The sequence below is a fragment of the Esox lucius genome, chromosome 18, assembly GCF_011004845.1.
Source record: "Esox lucius isolate fEsoLuc1 chromosome 18, fEsoLuc1.pri, whole genome shotgun sequence".
Classification (NCBI taxonomy): Eukaryota; Metazoa; Chordata; class Actinopteri; order Esociformes; family Esocidae; genus Esox; species Esox lucius.
Genome location: NC_047586.1, coordinates 10,020,276 through 10,037,128, shown reverse-complemented (window position 1 = coordinate 10,037,128; position 16,853 = coordinate 10,020,276). Strand labels below are relative to the sequence as shown.

Sequence of the window (16,853 nt, the reverse complement as noted above, 5' to 3'; positions counted from 1 at the left end):
TGAATACCACTGGGTTAGATGTTGTCAGCTAAAACATTACCGATGCATTTTTTTCCCCACACGCAGACCCGGAAGCAGAAATACAGCCTACTTGGCTTTGTTTTGTTTTGTTAGTGTTTTGAGTTGGAGAGGCAGAGCGTGCATGGGGAGATATTCATTGGGAATGGAAGATGCACACATTTCTCTGAATGTTTATAATAGTAAAATGCCGAGTTTTGTCAGCAGTTATGACGAAGAGACAGTCTGCAATCCATCAGAAGTGTTTGATAAAGTTGAGACATCAGGCACAGATTTTATTCAAGATGTCAGGGAAACAAAGATCCGAACACCAGACATGTTATTGGAGGCTCACAAACGCAGAGTTGAGAGGACGGGTAGTAAAGAAAATGTGGATGGATACAGTTTTAGAAAACCAGCAACTGCAGTTGATGTTTTGAGGAGGAATTTCGGGTCGACGCGATCTCCTAATTCAAATAACAAATCAGCAGACGACCAAAACGACCCAGATGGTGCCATGATAGACATTATTTTGAATGAACGAATTAATTGTGTGGTTCTTGAAAAGTCAAGTGGTAGTGAAACGAAGGATGGAAAAGAGCGAATGGCAGATCACACCGAGGGATTAACGTCAACCGATTTGAATGAACTTGATGTGACAGATTCTGGATACATTTGTGAAAGTAGCAGGGCGGATGACGATGTCGTACAGTTAAAGGAACATGTTTACTGTACCGTATATTGTATTGCAAATGACAACTACAGGAAACCGTTGGACCATACCGGAGAACACCAATATAATGGGGCGATGACTCCGTCAACATCAAACGTCGCCACAGATCCATCCCCGGATTTGCGGCAGCAGAGCGATTTGGAAATGGGCCTCAACACCATTCCTGAGCCATACACCCTGTCGAACCTGATTGATCCTAGAACTCTGAGCAACTTTTACAGCGGGGATTACAGTGTATCAGTTGTCTTGACCTGTCGAATCTGTCTGGATAACAAGCACATAAAGCCACTACATTGTTGCAAGAAGGCTGTCTGTGAGGAATGCCTGAAGAGATACATCAGTTCACAGGTATAAATAAACCTAGTATTCAAATTCGCTGAAGGCTGTCTCTTCCAGCACAACATTTGCTATATTATTAATGTCATATAGCTTTCTTGTTGAAGTGTGCGCAAGCACATAGGTAAATTGTGTCTACATATTTATTACATATTCTCACCATTGCACTTGTAGGACTCCCTGTTATGATTACTTTCTGTTTACACAACTCAAATATGTTGTGGATAGCTTTTGGTTCATTTGAAATCCTCTCCAGCTCCTTGCCATATCACTAGGTTATGCAGATGTTGGTCTGTGGACACAGCTGGCTCGCTGTCTCCCACAAAATAAACCCAGTGGGATAATTTGACCATTTGCTCAGAGTTTCCTCGCAGATTAACACCTGCTGGCGCAGTCTGGTGGGAGAGCACTGGGGTCTTTGTGTTACACTGTACTCCACCACCAGAGGTGGACCCAGTCAGGTGGCCCGTCTCCAGCGGCAGCCGACAATTCATTGGGATGCAGGTTACCACGGTGCTATACCAACCGATGGAAAACTCCCTCCTTCCCAAACTCCCCTGAGCCACTTGGGAAGGAGAGATAGGAGGGATGACAATAAAGATGCATTCTGGGACTTTTGCAATTCTCCAGGTAATGTTTCAAAACTCCTGTTTTGGGCTGGATGTGTAATATGTTGTTTCACTGAGTTTCATCCCTGTTTATGCCCCAGTTAACCGTGAAGTTCCACGTTTGAAAGCAAGTGTTTCTGATGATATGGGTCACAAATTGCCACATACATTACGTGGTACACAATTGTCTGGGGACACTTTGGCTCCGCAGCTTCACTTTTACGACCGGTGGCCAAAAAGGCTGCATCACAGACTGTATCATTAAGTGCTGCCTGAGACTGCCCCTGTCATTGTTTTCCTTGTTTAGGGAAGTCATGTGTTTCCTGCTCTCTGAGCCTAGCTCCTCTCACAAGGTACAACGCTGTGGAAATCGTCAGGGCCAGCCTGCCTCCGTGACGCTGAGCATGAAGTGAAAAGATATGCTAGGCATTTCCCTTAGGAGTGCCTATCAGTGTTTCGGCCAGTTCCTGAATTTAGTCCGCGATGACAGAGCTTGTAAATAAAGTTGCTGCGGGCATACTGCTGATATTATAATCACTATCTGTGGTCTCTGATTGTGGTTGGGTGGTCTGGATAGGGAGGTTACTGGAAACAGATGTGGTGTGACTAAAGACATTGCAAAATCATGGAAGCCACTGACTGACTGTTACTCGCACGCTGAATAGATTTGTTGGCTGAGCGGGGAGGGTTTCTGCCTTTTGTCCCGACTGACGGCAGCGAAGATGGAGGCGGAGGCAGAGGTTGGGTGTGTGGCTATAATTGATAGCTGAATCACAGAGCTCTGTCCCTGTAGCACCTAATGAAATCACAGAGCTCTGCCACAGCTGTGTGCTCTGAAGACAGTGTCAGCTGTCCACCTAGACAGCTTGTTATTGTTATCAGGTAGCATCAGATTGCGACCTGTTCCTTGGCTTCCAAATCCGGTTGATTTCCTGCCTTATCTGTCTCGGGGTCAAAGATAGGGGCCGAAACATCTCTATTCTTCTTTGTATTCACGTGGGTCTTTGTTTCGATGAATAGGCAAATGTCTCTTGGCTGTAATGAGAAGCTGTATTTGGCAAGGGCTGCATAATGGAGGCATCCAGTCCAGCCTGGTTTGTTACTGCTGGTTTCTTTTGGTTTTGCGTAATTGTGCTACCCGTCAGGTTTTTTCACCGTTTGTTTTGTTTTATAGAAAAGCCACATTAGTGGAAACAATTCCACACTCAATCGCACACTCTCACACACAATAAAATACTGACTGACAAACACAATACTATGTAGGTAGTGTGTCGTCCCTTGCTTTTATATCTGGGAGATGTGAGGGCCCACGCTCCAGGAAAACCACAAAACAATCGCAGTGTGGGGAACCGTTTTTATTGAATCAGTAGTAACAACTATGACAAAAAAAATTCTGTCATGTTAGTGGGCAGTAGGTTTTTGAAAAGGGAAAGAGAGCTATTTAGTGCGATTAGCTTCTTTGTAAGAGTTTAATTATATAAAATGCTAACAAATCCGTGGAACTAGATCCCGACCCATGTACAGCAGAATCTCAATAATCTAGCCAACTGGTCGGAGTAAAACAAGACGAAGCTCAACTCAACAAGACTGTGCTCTGCATTATGTTTGTGCCCTGTGTTACCCTGCATTACTGTTGCAGCCAATCTAACTTACAGCCTAGACATAACCACTAAAATGAACCATGGTCAGTCACCTTTGACTGACGCTCTAAACCTTCTTTGTCTGTCCGGTGCTCGAGTACTCCAACACAACAGACACCAACACAAATAAGAAATATTTCCTAACCAGTAACGTACCTCCAATTAGGGAGTCCCATTTGTTATTTTAAAAAACAACATTTATATTTTATGGATTATGTTCCAAATGTTGATAAATGTTGATTACAGTTTGAAAATATTGCTAAAAACAAGCTTTTTATATTGCAGAAACCTTTAGCCTGGCTGATGCGACATAAGAAAATAACAACACAGGGAGAGCTGTGACTCAGTAGTCACAGGACACAATACTCATTCAGAAAATGTGCAAGCATTTTGATTGGTTCTTACTGACAGCGCCGCAAGCTTCCTCATCAGTAATGACAATTTGGTTTGCCCATGTTTGTTGGGCAACACGCTGTCTGCTGCCTGCCATGGTCAGACCTCCGTTTGCAGGCCATCTGCAAGCCAGACCATTTTTGCTATCTGGGTAGATGTCAAATGTGTAATCGTATTTAGCTAGATTGTCCAGCTGGCTCATGTTTAACGTTGGCCATCGGCTTGAAACTATTATTATGTATACATTTCACTTTGTTGTTGTTTATGGTCACTTTTGGTTAAGCAAGAAATCTCACTCAGTTTTTCTCAAAAACACGTAAATTACTAGAAATATGTTTTATATATTTGAACAATAATGTATTGCTTGAAGGAAGCAATATACGTGTTTGTTGATATAAAAATGTCATCATTTGGCAATGCCCCTACTACACTGCCAATCAGAAGCCACCCCTGTTCTTAACAGAGCTTCAGAGTTTCTCTTCAGTAATGGGAGAACCTGCCAGAAGAACCACCATCTCTGCAGCTCTTCATCTATCTGGCCTTTATGTTGGAGGCTAGACGGAAGCAACTCCTGAAAGACTTGATATCCTGCCTCGAGGACTCTGGAGCATGAGGAAAAAGTGTTATTGAATTCTACGTCTGGTGAGAACAAGGTATCATCCATCACCTGGCTAATACCATCCATACGGTGAAGCATGATGATGGGAGCTTCATGCTGTTGGGATGCTTCTCAACAGCAGGGATTGGAAACAGGTCAGGATTGAGGCAAGAATGAACCAAGCAAAATGCCTGAAAGAACATGTGTAATGTTTGTTTATTCTTGTGCATGGTTTCCATGGTTTTAGCAGGAACACAAGCGTGTATCTCAGGCCAGTATTATGGTTCTCCCTGAAATACCATGCATGTGTTGTTCTGTTTATTTATACTTGTGCGTAGGGATTTTCAAGATGAGTGGGATTGGCTGGTAATCTGTGTCACATCAGTGTAGACTTGAGATATATATATATATGTGTGTGTGTGTGTGTGTGTGTGTGTGTGCGTGCACGTGTGTGTGCTGGTGTGTAATGCTGTGGGGGTGTGTGCAATGTGTGCAGGCATTGAGGAGATGCATGTGAGTGTCCCTAAAGATTCCTAGTTGGCTAGTAAAAGTCTCCATCTTCAAGAGCTCCTTTCGCTTCCCATCTCCCTACCCCTGGCACTCTAACTGCTACTCTGCTCCAGTCCCAAAACAAGAAAGCTCCATTCTTAACAGTTGTATTATTGATTGTCATTGGGATTTCAGAGTTTCTTCAAAACTGCATAGAATGCTGCAGGCCTTCTTTAATTTATGTGATGTTTAAGGATTTTATAAGCTAAGAACTCTACAACACAGGGGATATGTACCAGTCAAAAGTACCCGTCAAAAGTTTGGACCTGTGTACGCATTCAAGTCAATGGGTGTGTCTAAACTTTTGACTGATTCTGTATGTGCGTAGTTTGTCTCCAAAACTTCCAAAAGTTTTATTTTCCACAACATTTTCTGTCAACTGATGTGGCCTTTAAGTACAACTATTTGTTCCCAAGTCCTGTATCTGTTCTCCTTTGAATGAGTTCTGACGTCTGGTTTGCCTCTCATGATTAAAACAGTCATTGGGTTTTAGTGCCTTTATTTGTTTTCCTTTGAGGCTTGCCTGATTACCAAAGCCTGCACATCCTCCTTCCTGATATGAGGAGGTGGTTCTCTCTGCTTTTAATACGTGGGACCTCTACCAGATGAGAAGAAGGGAAATGACAATCACACTAGGTCAATCTCCTCATCGTGTCTGGTGTAGTCTTTGAAAAGCCTAATATCTTAAGTTGACTACAATCAGATATATCAGTTTTTTATATTTAATTAATTGGCACAATAAAAGTGTTTTTGCTTTATCATTATACACTTGAGTGTTGATTGATGGCAAAAAAAATAAAATGCAATCAATTATTTATTAAGTCCATAACATGACAAAATGTGGCGAAAGTGAAGGGGTCTGATTACTTTCCGAAGGTACTGTATGTCCTTAATTCATCTTGATTTTTCATGGTGGTCACAGTCCTGTATTGTCTGCTTCTGACAATGCTTCCTATTGGTTGATGACAAGTTGATTATTACTGCCTATTTCCTTTGATTACGGGGTTCATTATATTGTCTGTCCATCCGCTCTAGAGGAAACTCCTATCAGGCTTAGTCAGTGTAATGAGGTTAGATAAAGGTCTCTGAGAAAAGGCTGCTAAGTTGTTGTCTGCCAGTCAATCTTTGTGTGATTTCACTGTTTCTCTGACCCTATGACTTGCCAGTTTACAGGAAGGATGTTGTCCTGAATTGTCGATCTGGTGTGATAGCTCATATCTTTGTCCCTCACAGTGATTTGTTTGAGGTTGCCTGACTTGCTTGTACCACTAGCTTGTCATTTCTGTCAGAGATTAGGCTTTCCTCTAAGTACATCATATTATATTGCAGGTATTGCCAGAGACATTCATTTGCTTGGCTTCATACATGGATACAGAATAGTAATCCCTTAGTCATACCATCATATAATGACTGACGCACACAGTGTAACTAACAGGTTATCAAACTAGTCGGGGAACTTATTTTCTACGTATGTGTAGCTTCATACAGCATTACATGTAATGTTATGAGCGTAGATAGCTTAAAGTAAAGGCTTATAAAAAACATCACCCCAGGTAGTAGGCAATGCATTGTTGCTGCTACCTGCTGCCCATTATCCTGGTGTCAACTGCTTTATCGTGTGCCAGTCCTTCACTAAAGCTGTATCCGCAACCTCAGGCTGAACAACTATGGAGGAGTGTTTGTGTGTGAGTGGGGTTTGTGTTGTGGGTGTCTGGGTGGGTGATGGTTGAGGTGTAACATGAGAGTGTCTGAAGAAGAGTTCTCTACCTCAGGATCCATGTTGCCTGAGGACAGATGTTCTCCCTCTCCCTGATAGAGTTAACCTACACCTCTGGTCATCTGTGAGGTCTGACCAACCCCCCCCCCCCCCCCCCGGTGAATGCTCATTCATTTCTCTGCGAGGCTCTGTGTGGTAGACACCAGTTTATCACCATTGTTGGCTCTGAACCAGCAGGGTCGTTACACAGTGTGGCCTACAGACAAAGACACCACAGGACCTCATTTGGTGGGTCCTGGTGAAATACAGGGATGCTGCTCTTGAAGGACTTAGTTAAGGACTGAGTAACTCAGAATGCAGTGTAAGTAACCGGGCAAATAGGACCTTCGTCTTGAATCCAATGGACAGGACGAGACCTTAGACTGGGGCAAAGATGAATCCTTCAGCCCGAATCACACTGCCAACACGAGTGGCTTCTGGACATGTCGGTGAATGTCCTTGGATTTCCCAGCCAAAGCACATGCTTGGACCCAATTGACCGTCCGTGGAAAGACCTGAAGAATGCTGTGTACCGACGCTCTCCACATCCGAAATGACAGAGCTTGAGAGGATCTGCCAGGAAGAATGTAAGAAGCTGTCCAAACACAGAATTTCAAATCTGCTAGCGGCACACCCAAGATGACTCAAAGCGGCAATCACTGCCTAAGCCACTTCTACAAAGGACCAAATAAAGGCCTGAATGCTTATGTACATCAGTAATGTCCATTTATAGTATGAATAAATCTACAAAAATATCGAATTACTTGTATTTGCTTTCTCTTTATTGTTTATTGTGTGCAGGTTGCTGGCCAAAAAATTATGTAATTAGGTCTATGACTCAAATGTGGAGAACGTTGAGGGGTCTGAAGACACCCATACACATTTTTCACGTTGCCACTGCTCCCGTGTCCATGCTAGTGGTGGGGTCAGAATCGTCCTAGGGGGACCCTCCCTGCTGTTGTCACTGGGTCCTGCAGTCACAGGTGGCAACTCTCTTGCTGAAATGTCTCATCTCATCAGCCTCTCAGTCCAGCTAGTCCTAAGCTGATGACACCTTGTCGGTGCAGCTTTAGAGGATAGCAGGGACATCCCGGTACAAAGTACCTACACCAACTCTCCATCTATTCACATTCTTTACAAACACAGTAGATGATGCCCTTGTAGGGTTGTTTACAAAGGACTTGCAGACATATTGGAATCAAGCCTGAAATGACAAAACAATGCATTTTTGGCAAATTTGTCCCATTCAGTCAGCTTTTGAAGCAGAATCGTGGCTCTGGGGAACAACAGATTGGATTATTGACATCCTCTCTTTACCCAGATTATTATTTAGCATTCTCTTTCTTGGAGTCTTCGATTAGTCACCTGAAAACAACGGTCCACTTGTTGTTCTCACTTCAGGCCAACATGGCTCCAATCCCCGACCTCTGACATCAAGACACGTGTGAGTGGATTGGGTAACAATGGCTGAGCCGCCGCTGCGATGCGTTGAGCAACCCCGGAGCCGAGAAGGCTGCATGGCCTGGAGCCCGAGGGGCTGAACAAGGAGCCCATGGGGCTAGAAGTCAGACCGTCACAACGACCGGGCCGGCAGAGTCTGCTTGGCGCTGCCCCAGAGCTGCATCGCCGCAGACGAACATTGCGGGACGCGAGCCCGGCCAGGAGGGGATTATTCAGCTGTGTGCTAATCCTCCGGGCGCCCTCTGCCTGCCCATCTGTCTGCATTGTGCCCCGGGTGGGGCACCCTGCAGAGGACCCACCGGGCTGGGATCTAAGGGGTGCCCAGAGGGCCGGACGGGAGGGCTGGTTGTGTTAGTGGTGACGGTGAGGTGGATTTTAGGACTCAGTGGGGCTTTTTATTGGGCTTTTCACCCTGTAGTTTTCCACATTTGCGATGGCAGGTCACTCTGCTGTTGTTCCTGGATTCCTTCCAGCTTTCCCAGGAAGTCGCAGCCAGAAACCACGTCACGTGAACAGTGTGGGTGAAAGGAGGTGTTATTGATGCTCGGTGCTCCTCCACTATGCTCTGAAACTTCCTCTGGGAACAAGGTCCAGTGAAAGCGGTGACAGCTACTTTAAGTCCCTGCCCCACCTAGATCCTAGAAAGCCCCCCCCCCCCTCCCACACACACACACACAGGATCTCTGTTGTAGGGGAATGAGGGTGTAACAACATTTGAACCTTTTGTGTAGATGAATGTTACATCATATAAATTAGCTGACAGTACCACCTAGAAAATGTAGGCTCATCAGTGTATGTTCACTACCTTTTGTGCTGTCTTTACACTTACCTACATTTGCTGCATGTATTGATAATATTTCACGACCAGGTCTGTGGTAATGTGTATATAACTGTTTGGCCTACTACACACGGCAGTCTGTTGAGTAGACATGATGAGAAATCAACAGGAACTCAGAATCTATATTTCGCGAGCGTGTGACACAATACCTCAGGGTACCCAATTCCCCTGGCCTGGTTTTGGACTAAACGATTGGGTGAATGATGTGTCTTGATGCCGAGATCCAGCACTTCCAGGTTTACTGCTGCCTTGTTGACCCCCCCCCCTCCCCCGCGGTCTGTCCGTGTCCCCCCCCAGGTCATGGTAGGCCGAGCGGACATCGTCTGCCCCGTCACCGAGTGCAGCGGTTACCTGGAGGAGACTCTGGTGGTGTCCCACCTGGGCAGCGAGGAAGTCGCCAAATACAAGTACTTCCTGGAGCTGAGCCGGATCGACTCCAGCACCAAACCCTGTCCCCAGTGCAGCCAGTTCACATCGCTGAAAGGACGCACTCCCGGCAGGGCAGAGCACAAGTACAAGGTGGGAAAGAGGGGACCTGGACTGTCCTGAAATCAGATTTAATACAGTAGGTCAGTGCACGGGTACGAGCTGAATAGAGGGCATCGGCTGTTTGAAATATCAAGCATGACATTAGAGCGTGCAAATAATTTCAGGACGACAAATCTGAATTGAGTAGTCCACGCTACTGAGCTTGTGTGGGAAATGGGGGGGGGGGGGGGTGAGTCCGGCCTAAGACCTGTCTATGTCTCTGCAGATCCAGTGCGTCAAGTGCCAGTTTGTTTGGTGTTTCAAATGCCACGCCCCCTGGCATGAGGGCCTGAAGTGTCGGGACTACCGGAAGGGGGACAGACTTCTGCGTAACTGGGCCAGCGTCATCGAACACGGCCAGAGGAACGCCCAGAAGTGCCCCCGGTGCAAGGTGCGTGGCGAGCCCCAGGGACTCCGGGGATATTGAACCTTTGCTAGTTACCATAGCAACTGGCGGGAAAATGTGTTGGCGGATCTCCTGCCAAACAGTTATACTGTTGGCTCGGCTCCCGCGGTCCCATGTCCTCTTGTCCAGGGATGTGGTGACTGAACGCAAGGCTGTCCTGTTTCTCAGCAAATGTCATGTTTCAGGCATGTCAAGGTGGGGCCTGCTGTTCTCCTCCAGTGTTCAACAGCATAGGATGATTTGATGTGTTATTTCAGGTTTTCTAAAGCGATGACATTCTCCTCGGTATGTGTCCAGTTTTTTCCTAATATCTTCCGTCTGAAATGGGTATCGGCACCGTCGGACGCAGAGAGATAAAGAGACGGATATTGTCTTTTGTCCTGTCGTCCACTCAACAATAGCTGGAAATGAAGCATTCCAGGAAGTCATAAGACAGCGTCCTGGGCAAAAAGTCAATACCAAATTAGATTTAGTGAGCCACGTCAGCTTTTTTTCCCCTTCGTACAGAGTGAGGAGCCTTTTGGAGTGAAATGGCAACAAACACAGCAGAGCACAAAGCTACTTTTCACTTCAGTGTTGGAAGGAACTGTCATTCCGCTGTAGGCTGGTAGGTCGCCGTCCTTCCATGCCAGACTTTCCTGCCAATGTAGTGTCAGTCAGCAGAGACAGGCAGAGGGGTTAACCGATGTATACCGGCAACAATTGTTCCATTCTTTGACCTCCATGTAGAACCAAAGCAACCACACAGTCGAAGTGTAGGCTAAGTCCTGTTTAATACTATAGATGTAGCTTTGCCGAGCTGTCTGTTCAGTCTACCAGTTGCTCCGTATTCTGAAAGTCATTAGGATCCCGCCTCGAAAGAGAGGCCAAGTTAGAACGGTTGACTGGAGATTTGGGTGTGACGTGTGCCTCTCCAGATCCACATCCAGAGGACGGAGGGCTGCGATCACATGAACTGCACCCAGTGCAACACCAACTTCTGCTACCGCTGCGGCGAGAGGTACCGCCACCTGCGCTTCTTCGGGGATCACACGTCCAACCTGAGCGTGTTCGGCTGCAAGTACCGCTACCACCCGGAGAAGCCCCACCTCCGCCGGCTGGTCCGGGGGTCCGTGTGCGGTAAGTCTGCCCAGCCCCAGGACGTGCCAAAGAGGCCCTGAAAACCTTCATCGAGGCGAGACATTTAACTACCTGCTACCTTCCCGCGGTTAATAATATTAGATAAGCAGTCGGCACCTGCTTACGGCAGTGGCACGGCCCAATTAAAGCGGTTGTTATTTTACAGGCCGCCCACGTCTCTTTTGAACTTTGTCAAGCCCTCATTGGTGTCCGTAGTCCCAGAGGGAGAGGTTGTCGGGGGGTGGGGGGGATTTGTGGCTCACCGTGAAGGTGGCTGTTTGTCTTAATGGATTCACGACAGAAACAGATGATCGCCACAGCGTGTGCTAGATGACCTCGCTGACTTGACCCTTTCACAAGCCGTTTCACAACAAGACCTGTACATTCCGCACCGATGGTTCTGTCACTGCTCTAGAGTCAGAGCTATAATGGTGTACTGTAGTAGCCTAGCAGCATAGAGGATCTACATGTCCCTTATCAGCAGACCTTCCTTATTTGAAGTGACGCACAGCTAGATAGTTTGACGGGTGAACAGCTATTCTGAGAGGGGCAGTAGTTCTCTGAGTGGGGCAGTAGTTCTCTGAGTGGGGCAGTAATACTCTGAGAGGGGCACTCAATAACAGGGGACTGATGTGTCCCTCAGAACGGCTCCCACCACTCTTCTCCCCTGACCTGTCCCACACGGTTCCCATTCTATTGTTTTGACAGCCTTGCTTATTAAAGCAAACACGGAAATGACCAACCGTAGACCCATGACTTCCTAAGGCTGTTTTAGATGTTTATTGTACTGCAACGGCACAGGACCTGATTTCGTGTTGAAAATGTAACGCGCGGTACTCAAAGGTTTGTGAAATGTGTGTGCTGACTGTAGCTGGAAACCACCCATGTATTTAGGTCTCCTGACCCGTTCTGCCTGTCTTGTCTTGTTCCATTCCAGTGAGTAAGGTGCTGGTGGCCCCTCTGCTCCTTGGGCTGGTTGTGGTGGTGGGAGCCTTGTCCCTGGTCATAGGTAAGCCCTGTTGCACACTGTGAATCTTCACTAACATGAAACCTCTGCTATGTTTAAAGCCTGCTACTTTACTCCCTAGACACCATTCAGTGTTAGGCAACTGCCGTTGCTTTTTGAGGTAGGATCAAAGGGGTTCTTTCTCTTAGCTCAGGTGCATGGCTAGCATTAGTCAGCTTGTTCGGCGGTCGTGGCGTTGCTTGGCCACTTCAGGTAGCTGTGCTGTCCTGAGCAATGGGAGAATGACACGCTGATATGAAGCTGTTGATTGTCACTTGTCACTCCCATCTGCTGATTAGCATTACTGTTCTTATGTGTCATTCATTTCAAAGGTAGTATGTTCTTAGTGTTCTCAGAAACATATCATATATAAGCGTGGGCCACAGAACAGTATGTCCTTTTATGGAGTATTTCTTGATCTAGCGCAAAGTACACACTTCCTTGTGAGAGGTATGACTTAAAATAAGTGCTTTGTCATTTCTCTGAGCTTAGTTCCTGCTCTTTACTCATGGGCTGTTCTGTCCTTCTGCCATCTCCCCTCAGGTCTCGTGGCCTTCCCTATCTACTACATCTGCAAGAAGAGACGGAAGCGCACCCAGGGTACTGGCAGCTGGCTCTGAGCTGAAGACCATGGGCCAGTCCAGTCCGGGCAGGACCCTGCTCCAGAGAGGGGGTAGTTGGTGGAGGTAGCCCTGCCAGCCCGTCTCCAGCCCGTCTCCAGCCCGAGAAGAGCAACACTTTAGACTGGGCTTCTTTCTCTACCGCATGTCCACCACAACCCTATGTGGTTCCTGCTCACAGATCTAAAGGTTCACAGAGCACACAGAATAGTCTACCACTGTTCCCAAGCAGTCCACTCTTCTCACAGTGGCTCCAACAATAGAGAACACCCTGGCCACTGGTCTGACCAGTTACCTGCAGAACACCACTTACCTACGGAATAGTTTCAGACTATTTCATTAATGTTTCTAGTCTAGTTTTTACTTTAGTCTGGGCTCATACAGCATGGATTGTGAAACAGAAAACATTCGGATAAAATGGGAAAGACCAGTGTTCGTTCGTGTGGGTGAATCGATCACCATTCTGTAGGCTACCCTGAAAGGCTGCATATTTATTTAATTATCAGGGATTTTATTCTGCTGTGTTCATAGATGGTTAAAAAACAATAAGAAACCGATTACTCATTGTTAATGACCAATCCGTAACTGTACACACTGCAAGTGGTGCTTGGGTTTCAGTGAGATTCAGGCTTCATTCCATCAACACACACACACACACACACACAAACAGATTGTGACACACACAATAACACACCCGTTTCACCGCTTCCAAACCTGCCAACACCAGAGTGCTGTCCCCCAGCCCTGTGGTATTTGCATCATCAACAGAATCCATGTAGGTATTTTCCATTGTGAAAAAAACTATGGGGACAGCACTGTTGAAATAACTGCTGTTTGATGCCCTGTAATCATTGATCAATGCTTATCCCATTTTGCAAGGTAGGGTTTTGCCCTACTGCATTTTTAAGTGTTGTTTTATCCTACATGATGTGGTCCGGGTTTTGCTCCAGTTGAAGGAAAGATGCGTGGAAACCACACTGACCTGGACACAGGTCTGAGCGTTTACACAGACGATAGTCGGAATAGTGCTTCAGGTGCCACGATATATTTATTTGTTTAAAAAAAAAAGAAATGTCTTGCCTCCTTCAATGGTCAATGTTAGATGTCTGCTTTGAGAACAGATATGAAAACGTGTTGAGAAGATGGATGTATATGGAGGCTGGACCGACAAACAGACGGACATTAAGAACCTTCTATAATAGATCGAGAAGTAGGAGTTTTGTTAGTTACTTTGAGAAAGATATTTAAGGAACTCGCCTATAAAATCAGTAGATTGTGTTGAACAATCGCTTCCCCATAGTCTTCCGTTATTTATACTTAGTTTGTGGCAGACCTGCTATATGTTTATGAATTTGTCCAGGAAGTTTGTTACTCGTGTCAGGGGTTTCTCTTTGCACAAAAGGTGAGGCTTGTGTTTTCATTGAATTAATAATTTGCTCCATCCAATTCTCAATTTTCATATCAAACCAGGATTACTGTAGGGAATTTCTTATGGAAACCTTTTTTTATCCTAACACAATTTTTATTTGAAAAAAAAAAAACATTACAACATAATTGACAATCAAGTCTCTGTTGTGCTTGTTACTGTAACCCCAGTGTTACACTAGTGCAAGGGCCCCAAAAAGTTTCCACTTTGGCTCCACTTTGGGGACGATTATGCGTGTGTCATGGGTGCTTAAACTTTACAGCAAAATCATTGGGCTGTAAAACAAAAGAAAAATTACTAAATACGTTAGCTAACATGGGCTAGCTAGTTAATTTTGACATTTTCAGAAGTTATTGTCTACAGTAATGTATGTGACAAAAGGAAAACGGATAGTGCACTGCTTTATAATTATATTAAAACTTCACAGTATGTTTAAAACTTTGCAAGGAAGTAATGTCTGCTGACCCCTCTGGGCATTAAGGTATGCAGCCTGATGTTGTAATAGGGAAATGTGGGGCTTTTTGATAAAGCTTCTTGGTTATCTTCAGTGGAAATGCACCATTAGATTATTTTCCCAGGGGGCTTTGGTGTAAGTAACCTTGTAACAATAGACCTGGAGCTGTGCCAGAAAATGATAGCGTCTCTGAAGCTTTAAAGCTGGTAACTTGGCTACGGTACACCAACCATATCCAACCAAAACCCCTGCCATCTCTCTCTGGGAACTCAAACTGTCCGACAAGTCAAACTATCTGACCCCCAAACAATGCATTGTTTATTATTGTGTCATTAATAACACAGAATATGATGATGGATGTTGACGAAACTTTGAAATCCATTAGGCTTTTGTATTTGTTCTCAGGGAGCATTCTGTTCATGTTCTCTGTTCATGTTGTCTTTCCTGCATTTCGCTGGAACTCCCACTGTGCCAGTATATGATCAAAACCTGTCACACTAATTGACTTTAAAGAGCCGTGTACGATTTTCATCATACTTCTATTCAATTCATAACCTGGATATATTAAGATGCTGTCGTTTGATGCCGTTGTTAGCTTATACGTGTTACATTTCCACCTGACACATTAAGTAATCTGTGCAGGTTGGTGGTCCTTCTCTTATGTGTATGTTTGTCATCTGACTGGAGCCCTTATTAGTGCCATTGTGGCATTTTCACCATAAACATTAACTAGTGCCTTTACTAAGATAATTGATATTGGCTTGATCGTTGTGAAATGTTACTTCTCTCTTTAAATGGAATATAATGTCTGCGTCAAAATGTCTGTAGTTTGCACAAAAACAGAACTTATTAGTTTACCCCGATCTATGATCTAGTAGTTTATCATCGTTCTTCGTGTGTGGGTCGCTTTTGGACATCTAATGCACAGATCTGTATTCTACTTTTGTTTGTGGTTCTTCTATGCTGCTGTACCACTGTCTTTACACTTCATGTAATACATGTTTTGCAACAACTAATGTATGTTTGGAAGAGGTTCATGGAGTCATTAAACATTGATGGTTGAAATGCCCAAAACACCAATCTTCTTCCAGTACTATTTTTACCTGATGACTCAAACTGAACATTGTGACATACTGTGGGTGTGGCATGGTGTTTGGACGGGTGAAGCAGTTTGGGTAGACAGGAAAGCACCAGTCAGCTAGGTAAAGAAATTCACAGTAATTTTTCAACAAGTTTACATGGTTGGAAAAAGATTTAAGGCCATAGAGGTATTCAAAGATATGTAAAACCGATTTTATTCTGAACATACAATTGTATTCTGAACTTACAAGCATTCCTACCTAGACTAAACCACAACCACAGCGGTGTTGACCTCAGTCAATAATGATGTGAAAGATATTTCAATGTTACATTGGGATCAGTTAATTTGGATCTACTCTCAACTGATTTTTGGTTCTTCATTCTGGTGCTTATTCATTCTGGTCCTTCAAGCTCCCAGCAGGCCCAGTTATTTAGGCAAACTTAACATGTTCTGCCTCCTTCAAACACTTACACCTAAATATTTCATTTAGAAAATCTGTCCCCTAATGCTCACTGGCCAGTTTAGGTACACATCTAATACCGACTTGGTGCCCCTTGCATCTCTGAGCCAATTTAACGCTGCCCTCTGCTGGGCCGCTGGGCTTGTCAGTATGCTGCCGTCCCGGTTAAAATACCTGGACTGTGAAGCAGTGGCCACTTGGATCGATGATCGCCGGCCTTTCAGCTTGAACAAATCGTGCCATTCTCCTTTGACCTCTCTCATTAACAAGCAGTTTTCATCCACAGGACTGCTGGCACTGGTGGTCACAACCAGGACATTGCTTACGTCACATGGTTTAGACATTAACTGGACGTCTGTCTGCTTGGTATAGCAAGGCACCTGGCTAACTGACTGTAGGAGCAGTCAATTTCATGAATGGGTTGGCATACAGTGGGGAGAACAAGTATTTGATACACTGCTGATTTTGCAGGTTTTCCCACTTACAAAGCATGTAGAAGTCTGCAATTTTTATCAGCGGTACTCTTCAACTGTGATTGACGGAATCTAAAACAAAAATCCAGAAAATCACATTGTATTATTTTTAAGTAATTAGTTTGCATTTTATTGCATGACATAATTATTTGATACATCAGAAAAGCAGAACTTAATATTTTGTACAGAAAACAATTACAGAGATCATACATTTTCTGTAGTTCTTGACCAGGTTTGCACACACTGCAGCAGGGATTTTGGCCCACTCCCCATACAGACCTTCTCCAGATCCTTCAGGTTTCGGGGCTGTCGCTGGGCAATATGGACTTTCAGATCTCTCCAAAGATTTGCTAATGGGTTCAGGTCTGTAG

The 16,853-nt window shown here is 45.0% G+C and overlaps 1 protein-coding gene across 1 annotated transcript; it reads left to right on the top strand.

Moving 5' to 3' along the window:
* The first annotated feature begins 94 nt into the window (after window positions 1-94).
* On the top strand, window positions 95-15,548 carry rnf217 (ring finger protein 217). Its single transcript, XM_010882967.3, has 6 exons — window positions 95-1,078; window positions 9,207-9,428; window positions 9,664-9,828; window positions 10,761-10,962; window positions 11,900-11,971; window positions 12,512-15,548. The coding sequence occupies exons 1-6, from the start codon at window positions 143-145 to the stop codon at window positions 12,586-12,588; spliced, it is 1,674 nt and encodes a 557-aa protein (XP_010881269.1). The 5' UTR covers window positions 95-142; the 3' UTR covers window positions 12,589-15,548.
* Window positions 15,549-16,853: the final 1,305 nt, after the last annotated feature.

Coding starts and splice junctions, on each gene's coding strand:
- rnf217 (XM_010882967.3), top strand. CDS start 143: ATGGGGAGATATTCATTGGGAATGGAAGATGCACACATTTCTCTGAAT. Junction 9,829..10,760: donor AGAAGTGCCCCCGGTGCAAG/GTGCGTGGCGAG, acceptor GTGCCTCTCCAG/ATCCACATCCAGAGGACGGA. Junction 10,963..11,899: donor GGTCCGGGGGTCCGTGTGCG/GTAAGTCTGCCC, acceptor GTTCCATTCCAG/TGAGTAAGGTGCTGGTGGCC.